Consider the following 10,663-nt stretch of genomic DNA (forward strand, 5'->3'; position numbering starts at 1 on the left):
GTGTCTCATTGGAAATTGACTAAATTTGTACTAGTTAAAGTAGATCGTTGCCTTAAAAGATAAAGAGGGTCTGTTTATCATATGGAGGTGTGAAGAGAATGACTAAGGGATGTAAGTGTTGGAAGAATGTGGAAGGTTTAGCGTATATCATTTTGAAGATAAACAGACACACGGTGGATGACTCCGACATCTTGTAGGGGAGGGCATTCTATTCTCAATCTTTGGCGAATAAAGAGGTCTTCCGCAAACTTGTGTTTTTTTTACTTTTCCTAAAAAGGAAATATTTTTCTTACATATATTAGGATAAGATATAAGATAGATCAATACAAAATGTAAAATCTCGGAAAATCCCTAATGAATGTGTTTACTTATTATTTTCGCTAATTGGCGCCCAACTCGTTAGTTAACTTTTGAAATGCATTGTAGGAGTCAATTTGACCCCACATCAGGTTAATTAATCATTGTTATACCTAGCTCTCATAATTATATATATGTCGGAGATTTATTAGTTTTTAAGTTCTGTAAATGTAATATTAGAAGAGACAATAAGATGAAGGGCAGGCTTACAGCTTTCTTAAGAAAAAGCATTGTCGAGCGAGGTCACTAATACCACGACGCTCTTAAGTGGCCATATGTGCTAATTATTTGGGTGACACTAAACTATTGGTTCCTTTGTAATAGTGACTAGCAGGTACTTTTCTTACGGTTCTGAAGAACTCACCAGAACTGGGAAAGTTAAGACAACAGGGACAAAGAACTGGCAGCTAATAGATTGACGAGCAGAAGAGCGGTCGTGGGGTAGTAAATTCGCTAGTCTGTCTTTTCATTCATTGACTATTAAAAAGATCCCTTTCCTCGAAAATGGAAAACGCATCAAACGCTATTCCGACGTATACCGGGTGATTCATGGTCGATGGTAGGTTAGACGTTTCTGGAAGACTGATATCACGATTTTTCTGAAAATTTGCATAAGTAGATAAATGAACTTGCTCTATCGACGTAAAATGTTTTCAGTCACGCAGCGTTGCCGGTTCTATCAGAAAGTACTAGCATCTCCGATATTTGAAATGGAACACCCTGTATATTTTTTAATTTTTGGGTTCTATATTTCATACCAATAACTTCTGCATTTAACTTCCTACACTTATCTCTAGCAGTTTTCGGAATATTATTTAATTTTCTTATTTTTTGTTCAAAGTGAGGCCTTTAATAAAACCTCTGCTATAACGTGATTTGAATTCACAAAGGGACAAAATTTTGAATATAATTTGTGAAAGGTCCATCTGTTTAATCCGTCTCGAAGGACCAAAACTGTTTATTCGTGAATCGTGGTACCAAGATGTTGATTAGACGTGGCCTAATTCTTGATACGTCTAGTTAGCAATGGACTGGACGCTTGCGAAGGACCACCCTGAGTTCGCGGTCTCAGAGACACCGTGTTCGTGTAAATGAAAAAAACAAAAACCCTTTTTTAACGGTAACGAAGGTTTATTGTTCACCAACAATTTCGAGTAATTTAACAAAGAAATAACAACTTTTCGTGACAAGTTAACTAGTGTACTAATTAACCGTGTATAGGAACCGTGAGTAACGTAATCGCGTACGAGTAACGTGCAAAGTACGGAGTTAAGAGTCGACGGAGACGCACAAGAAGAGAGCGATTTTTCTTCTTGCAAAATCTTAAATACTAAAGTTAATGGTAAGCGTACATAGGCGTACCAGAAACTAAGAGGTCATCATCGGCACTTCTTCTATATTTGTCCTTGTGACTTGCCTAACTTCAACAATATAATTGCGTTTTATTGGAGGGCGTTTATGACCAGCATCGAGAACGTGTCTAAATTCTAGTACGCACAAAAGGTCGGCGAGGAGTTTTATTACATGGCTAGTCTAAGATCAAACCAAATGCGAATCAACATCTGGTCATACGGGCAAAGTGGCAAGAGAAACGAGTAATGTCCATAGACGTAGCACACGGGTTCGTTACATACTAGTCACAGATTTAATACTAGGCTTATGAAGAATACAACATATCGAACTAATAGATTAAATTAATTATCGGATATTCTCTCCTCTACACAAGCCCTAACACCATCAATTTATCGCATGTAAATAAGAATGTTCTGTCTTGTACAGGGTGGCTCAAAATTAATTAAACTAAAAATTGGAGAATCCATTTTTATTTATTTTTAGCGTTATTTGACAAAGAAGGTTAAATCCATAATGACATTTTCATTGGCATTTTTTCTCAGCTACATGGTGACATATTCAGATTTGCCATCCGACGTTTCGTTTTTCAGCTACTATTATCAATTTTAGTTTTTCTTATGGGTGTCATACTGAATTTTTCAACAGAAAAATAGTGCGTATCATTCTAATTTCATTGATATAAAACTTCTTATAATTTACTTTTTTAAAAATCGAAATATTTAAATAAAAAGATATATTACATAGTTGGCCTTGACTTTATCGAAAGTCTTTCTTTTGTTCGTGATATATGACAGAACTTCTCCAACGAGATTAGATCGTGTGCAGATTTCCAATGAAAATGAGTTTCCGAAGTGAAGAAAAGCGAGATATGTTAAGACTTTATTACAAATTTGACAGGAACAGTATGAAAACAGCTCAAATATATTTTGAGTTATATCCGGAAAGACAACAGCCGCATAAAACATTATTTAAAATTTTGGATCAACATTTAGCTGAGTTTTGTACCTTTGAAAATCTTTTTCCATTCTGCTTCCATACTTCATCTTAGGTTTTTCAAAAGCACCAAACTCAGCTAAATGTTCGTCCAAAGTTTTAAATAATGTTCTATGCGGCTGTTGTCTTTCCGGATATAACTCAAAATACATTTGAACTGTTTTCGTACTGTTTGTTAGGGCTTGTGTAGAGGACAGAATATTAGATAATTGATTTAATCTATTAGTTCGATAAGTTGTATTCTTCATAAGCCTAGTGTTATATGCTTTAAATTAGTTTACGATCTAGTGAGCTCTGTTTCGGCAAGGTTTTATTGATAGCGATTGAGATTCCCACGATGTCGTAGAATGTTCAAGACCATGAATAGCACGTCCAATTTCATGCCGTCATACAGTTTTTGAAGGCACCTATTGTTGTCTTATTCACGCGATTGTTGCGAAGATGGACTGAGGACAGATGTGCGTCTAATTACAAGATGTTCGCCTTATTTGCTTTACAACCAAAATTTCCAACGTCGAGTCCAATAAACCTCCCTTCCGAACTTCTCATCGACGGGGTTAAAAAAGATGAGACAAGTCTCGGTCTCTTTCTCCACGAACATTCGGACGGTACACATCGCGATCGGTCACTCACAACACCTTAATTTACACTCACTAATGCTCTAGATATATTACATTATAGTTATTCGAACATATCGTATTTTAGATTTATTGTTATTAATTAATAAATAGTGTTAACCAACATTGTGAATTGATTGAACAATTAATATCATCTCGTTTACAACCATACGGGAAAAACATTGGTCCTTCGAGCCGGATTTGAGACACATATCGGTACGAGTGAAGTGAATTTAAGGTGCATCGACAATTCATCAAGGACGCAAGACACACCAAGTGCTTGAGGTGCCAGCTATCAACGACGTCGATATCATTGTGAAGTGCCGGATTGATCATCACAACAACCAGTGCAGTTAGAAGTCAACAGAACGTAAGCTATATCCTTTCATTTATCCTCAATCTAGTATATTCAGCAAGTATCGATTACAATTGTATTACGACGAACACAGATCGCATACATATATAAGCATGGCTGGTGACGATTTAAAGACCAAACGCGGAATAATCAAAGCGAAAATCACCCGTTTTAGAAAATTCTTAGAAGATCCCGCGAATAAAGACAAGCATTATCAAATACGCTCACGGTTAACAGGTCATGAGTTACTCTGGTCAGAATATGGACACATACAAGATCAAATAGAAGTATCAATTCAGGCGGGAGATAGAGATGCTATAGCAAAGGAATCGGACGAACGCGACAGTTTCGAATCCGATTATTATGAACTGGTTGGACTAGCGGAAGAGCTAATAGCAAATACAAATAATGGCAATAAATCGGGACAAGGAATCAACGTAGCCGCGCAGCCAAATACACAATCCAACAACGTGTCTATGTTAAAGCAACCACCACAAATATCACTGCCCAAATTCAATGGGGACTTATCGAAATGGATAAATTTCCGTGATTCATTTGATTAATTAGTCAATTCTCAGACATCATTGTCAAAAATTGATAAATTCAATTACCTCAATAATGCACTTGAAGGTGAAGTTGCGCGTGCAATTCAGTCGTTTGGCATTTCAGAGACAAATTATGATCATGCGTGGAAGAAGCTTCGGGATAGGTACGAAAATTCCGAAGAATTAATTCAGCATCACACGAGCCCTATTTCGACTTGCTCCCATGGCAAAAAACTCATATACGGATTTACGCCGTCTTATTGATGATGCACATAATCATCTAATCGCCTTAAGAAGTATGGGGCAAGCAATAGGCACATGGGATTCGTTGCTCATCCACTTAATTTACAAGAAAGTAGACGATGAAGCCCGAAAGAGTTGGAGTAAACGTACATTGACTACCTTAGGCAAACGCACATTCGACGATTTTACTTCCACCCTAGAAACCCAGTGCAAATATCTACAAACAGATTACATCGAGAAGAGATCGATCGCACTGAATCAACGAGAGCAAGCCAGTCATAGAGGTGGAAAGGGGACAATCGAACGCGCTGTATTATTAACCACAACCATGAACTCATGCCCAGAATTTAAGGGAAACCACCCCATCTACATGTGTAAAAAATTCAGAGAGAGAGAAGTACAAGAACGAATTGAGCGCATTAAGGAGTTGAAGTTATGTTTCAACTGCCTGAGATCGGATCATCAAAGCAAAACATGCCTAGCGGGTACGTGTAAGAAATGCAGTCGCCGACACAATACCTTATTACACGTCAATAAGCCCAACAGTGAACTAAAGGACACATCCAATGAGCCTACCATGACATCTGAGAGACCTAATAACTCCACTGTATTAACCGTTCAGTCATCGGACAACTCTTCAACACATGTGATTCTTGGTACTGCTATTGTACAAGTACATGATCACGAGGGAGTGATTCATGAATGCCGAGCATTATTGGACTCAGGATCACAGATCCATTTCATCACGCAAGAGCTATGCAACAAGTTAAGGTTGTTCAAAACAAGTACGGATACGACGATTTCCGGAATACATCAAGCGACAATCAATTTGAACTATAAGGCATTATTAAAACTACAATCACGTACTACAAGTTTTAAAGCAACAATTACTTGCCTAATCACCCCGAAAATAACAGACAGCTTGCCTAATAGTGAGATAAACAGGAGAAGCATAAAGATACCATCTGGAATTGAGTTAGCTGATCCCTTATTTGACGACAGTCGACCCATTGACCTTCTCATAGGTGCTGGATTGTTTTGGGATTTGCTATGTGTTGGTCAAATAAAAACTGGCAGGGACCAACTCCTGTTACAAAAGACGAAACTAGGTTGGATTGTCACAGGAAGCATTCCACAGCAATCACAATCGTTACGTGACAGGGCGGCATGTCATATGACAACAAACGCACAATTACACCAACAGGTAGAGAGATTCTGGGCAGTTGAGGAGTGTACGCAACGCAGTGGAGCCTCACCATTAAACCCTTCTGATCCATGCGAGCAGTTGTTCAGATCTTCAACATCTCAAGATTCAAATGGCAGATTTATTGTTAATTTTCCATTCAACGACAAAAAGGATCAATTAGGCAAATCATATCATATGGCAGTAAAACGCTTGAAATCAATGGAAAGGAAATTCAAGTCTAATGCTACTCTACGTATTGAATATGTCAAGTTCATGAAAGAATACGAAGAGCTTGGGCATATGTCGAGGTTATCGCAAACACGAGTGGAAGAGGTGAGCCATGCATTCTATCTTCCACATCATGCAGTCATCAAGGAACAAAGTACGACTACCAAACTTCGAGTCGTATTTGACGGTTCGGCAATGAGCACTTCCGGTCTGTCATTAAACGATGTCCAACATACCGGATATGAGGTACAAGATGAACTATTTTCGATATTATTGCGATTCAGGAAGCATAAATACATTGTTGCAGCCGATGCAAAACAAATGTACCGACAAATATGGGTGGAAAAGCAAGACAGAGCTTATCAACGAATTTTATGGCGCCCCAATGACACACTACCTATAGAAGTATTTGAGTTGAATACAGTTACTTACGGCACGAGGCCTGGGGCATACTTGGCAAAACGATGTCTCAGACAAATTGGTGAAGAAAACAAGGAAGTATATCTCGATGCATGTAAGGTCATCATCAATGACTTTTCTGTAGATGACTTACTTACTGGCGCAAACAGCGTCGACGCTGCTAAGGAATTAAGCCAAGGATTAACGCAATTATTAAGAACAAGAGGATTTGAATTACGCAAATGGGCGTCCAATGATGCACGGATATTAAAGGATATATCAACAGATGAACGAGTGATAGAACCCAACAAGGATTCTAAAACTTTAGGATTGAAATGGAAAACGAGCACTGACGAATTATTGATCACAATAAGCCCGCAAGAAGAGAGAAAAATAACCAAAAGGTCAATATTATCACAAATCGCTCAGATATTTGACCCATTGGGGCTTATTGCCCCCATCATCGTTCAAGGGAAGATTATTCTACAACGCATATGGCAATTGCAACTCGAGTGGGATGAATCCTTGCCCCAAGATCTATACATGATTTGGAAGGAGTTTCAGCAAGGACTTATACATCTATACAGCATTCAAATACCTCGCCGAGTGCTGGGCGACCAAACCATACGAGTAGAACTCCACGGTTTCAGCGATGCATCTGAAAGGGCATTTGGAGCATGTATCTACTTAAGATCGACGGATAAAGAACAGAAGCACACAGTCCGACTGCTTTGTGCGAAATCAAGAGTTGCGCCACTAAAGAAGATGTCCATACCTAGGTTGGAACTATCGGCGGCCTTATTACTAGCTCAATTGGTCAGTAAAACAACGCAAGCTTTAAAAACAAAGATCGATGATCAATATTTTTGGAGTGATTCGATGATTGCGTTAGCATGGATTAAGGGCCAATCAAATAGATGGAAGAACTTTGTAGCTAATCGTATTGGAGAAATACAACGATTAACTAACAACAATTGGGCACACGTCACTTCCGAAAACAATCCAGCCGATTTGGTCTCACGTGGTGCGGATCCGATACAGTTGTCCAATTCAGCATTGTGGTGGCATGGTCCTTGGTGGTTATCTCAAGATAATACATCATGGCCATGCAAGGATATACAAGTAGAAGACGACGCAAATCAGGAAAGGCATGTGGTACCTATGATCGCTCTCACCAATGTGATTCATCCCTTCAATTCGTTTAACAAATTCTCATCATGGCCACGATTAGTTCGTGTGCTAGCATACTGTTTAAGGTTTATACACACAACGCGTAATAAGGACAAGGATATAAAATCATCAGCATTGAGCACCTATGAAATACAACGGGCGCAAAGGTGTATCATTAAAATTGCTCAACAGGAGTGGTTCAGTGAAGAGTTGAAACGTTTGAAGGCAGTTCAACCAGTGGCAAAATCCAGCCGACTATCATCGTTGAATTCCTTTATTGATACCAACGGTATACTCAGGGTTGGTGGCCGTCTTCAAAAGGCGCCCATCGAATTCGATCATAAGCATCCTATTATATTACCGCCAAATCATAGGTTGACATGGCTAATAATAGAATATGAGCACAAAAGGCTGTTGCATGCTGGTTATCAAGCAGTGATATCATCATTGCGCACAAGATATTGGCCATTGTCAGCTAAGATGATGGTACGTAAAATTGTGAAAAAATGCGTCACGTGCATTCGATTACAAGGCACCACTACCCAATATATCATGGGCCATTTGCCGTCATCGCGCATTACCCCCACTCGTCCGTTTCTTATTAGCGGTGTAGATTATGCTGGACCCCTGTACTTAAAGGAAAGGGGTCGCAGTCGTGTCACTATCAAGGCATACATGTGCATTTTTATATGCTTCACTACCAAAGCTGTGCACATCGAGTTAGCACATGATCTTACGACAGACGCGTTCCTGAATTGCTTACGACGATTCATTTCACGTCGTGGTCGTTGTCAAAAGTTATATTCAGATAACGGGTTAAACTTTGTAGGAGCTCGTAATCAGTTGAACGAATTAGGAGCCTTGTTACAGAGCAAGGGGTTTCGCGATAAGGTAGGGGAATATACAACAAATGAACAGATCGTTTGGCGCTTAAATCCGTCATATTCACTTCATTTTGGCGGATTGTGGGAAAGCGCAGTCAGGTCCACTAAATTTCATTTGAAACGCGTGGTTAGTGAAACTAGGTTAACTTATGAAGAAACATACACCATACTAACACAAATCGAGGCTTGCTTGAATTCCCGTCCATTATCACCCCTATCTGATGATCCAAATGATTTAACTCCTCTAACTCCCGCACACTTTCTCATTGGAGAATCCCTAACGGCCTTACCTGAAGCTAACGTTAGTGAAATACCGATCAATCGCTTGGACAGATATCAACACTTGCAATACATGGTTCAACATTTTTGGCGACGATGGCAGCAGGAATATCTTCATCAACTACAACAACGCAACAAATGGACTCATGGCTCACCGTGCCAATTGAAACCAGGATCCATGGTCATTATTAAGGACGATAATTCACCTCCTACGCGATGGCGTTTGGGGAGAATAACTCAGCTGCATATGGGCACTGACAACATAGCGCGAGTTGTGTCGCTAAGGACTTCGGATGGCATAATAACTAGACCGGTGGTAAAACTTATACCGCTACTCATCGACCCTGAAGACTCTTCCTCTAAGGTAACCCGATCAATAACAGCAGCATCAAGTGAGCAGTAACCTTTTGCAGAAAACCACTGAAGTTAGAACTAACTTAAATTAATTGTTATATTGAGAATTAGTTATGCATACTTGTAATGTAGGTACACATACATACACGTCTTACTTGCATAACATCATACGCTAATCGTTAGAATCACCTATCATCACATTCATTTGAAATGGGTCATTTCAAGGGGGGGGTGTATGTTATATGCTTTAAATTAGTTTACGATCCAGTGAGCTCTGTTTCGGCAAGGTTTTATTGATAGCGATTGAGATTCCCACGATGTCGTAGAATGTTCAAGACCATGAATAGCACGTCCAGTTTCATGCCGTCATACAGTTTTTGAAGGCACCTATTGTTGTCTTATTCACGCGATTGTTGCGAAGATGGACTGAGGACAGATGTGCGTCTAATTACAAGATGTTCGCCTTATTTGATTTACAACCAAAATTTCCAATGTCGAGTCCAATAAACCTCCCTTCCGAACTTCTCATCGACGGGGTTAAAAAAGATGAGACAAGTCTCGGTCTCTTCTCCACGAACATTCGGACGGTACACATCGCGATCGGTCACTCACAACACCTTAATTTACACTCACTAATGCTCTAGATATATTACATTATAGTTATTCGAACATATCGTATTTTAGATTTATTGTTATTAATTAATAAATAGTGTTAACCAACATTGTGAATTGATTGAACAATTAATATCATCTCGTTTACAACCATACGGGAAAAACACCTAGTATAAAATCTGTGACTAGTATGTAAGGAACCCGTGTGCTACGCCTATGAACGTTACTCGTTTTTCTTGCCACTTTGCCCGTATGACCAGATGTTGGTCTGCATTTTGTTTGATCTTAGACTAGCTATGTAATAAAACTTCTCGCTGACCTTCTGTGCGTACTAGAATTTAGACACGTTCTTGATTCTGGTCTTAACCGCCATCCAATAAAACCCAATTGTATTGTTAAAGTTAGGCAAGTTACAAGGACAGATCTAGAAGAAGTGCCGATGATGACCTCCTGGTTTCTGGTACGCCTATGTATGCTTACCATTAACTTTAGTATTTAAGATTTTGCAACAAGAAAAATCGCCCTCTTCTTGTGCGTCTCCGTCGACTCTTAACTCCGTACTTTGCACGTTACTCGTACGCGATTACTTTACTCACGGTTCCTATACACGGTTAATTAGTACACTAGTTAACTTGTAACGAAAAGTTGTTATTTCTTTGCTAAATTACTCAAAATTGTTGGTGAACAATAAACCTTAGTTACCGTTAAAAAGGGTTTTTGTTTTCTTCATTTGCACGAACACGGTGTCTCTGAGACCGCGAACTCAGGGTGGTCCTTCGCAAGCATCCAGTCCATTGCTAACTAGACGTATTAAGAATTAAGCCACGTTTAATCAACATCTTGGTATCATGATTCACGAATAAACACTGTTCCTATCAAATTTGTAATAAAGTCTTAACATATCTCGTTTCTTTTCATTTCTGAAGTTCATTTTCATTGGAAATCTGCGCACGCTCTAATCTCGTTTGAGGAGTTCTGTCATATATCGCGAACAAAAGAAAGTCTTTCGATGAAGTCAAGGCCAACTATGTAATATTTCTTTTTATTTAAATATTTCGGCTTTCAAAAAAGTAAATTATGAGAAGTTC

The 10,663-nt window shown here is 39.0% G+C and overlaps 1 protein-coding gene across 1 annotated transcript; it reads left to right on the forward strand.

Annotated features, from left to right (window-relative positions):
- The first annotated feature begins 4,518 nt into the window (after positions 1-4,518).
- On the forward strand, positions 4,519-9,012 carry LOC136415288 (uncharacterized). The gene has a single exon (XM_066399806.1). The coding sequence runs from the start codon at positions 4,519-4,521 to the stop codon at positions 9,010-9,012; it is 4,494 nt and encodes a 1,497-aa protein (XP_066255903.1).
- Positions 9,013-10,663: the final 1,651 nt, after the last annotated feature.

The sequence above is a fragment of the Euwallacea similis genome, chromosome 19, assembly GCF_039881205.1.
Source record: "Euwallacea similis isolate ESF13 chromosome 19, ESF131.1, whole genome shotgun sequence".
Lineage (NCBI taxonomy): Eukaryota > Metazoa > Arthropoda > Insecta > Coleoptera > Curculionidae > Euwallacea > Euwallacea similis.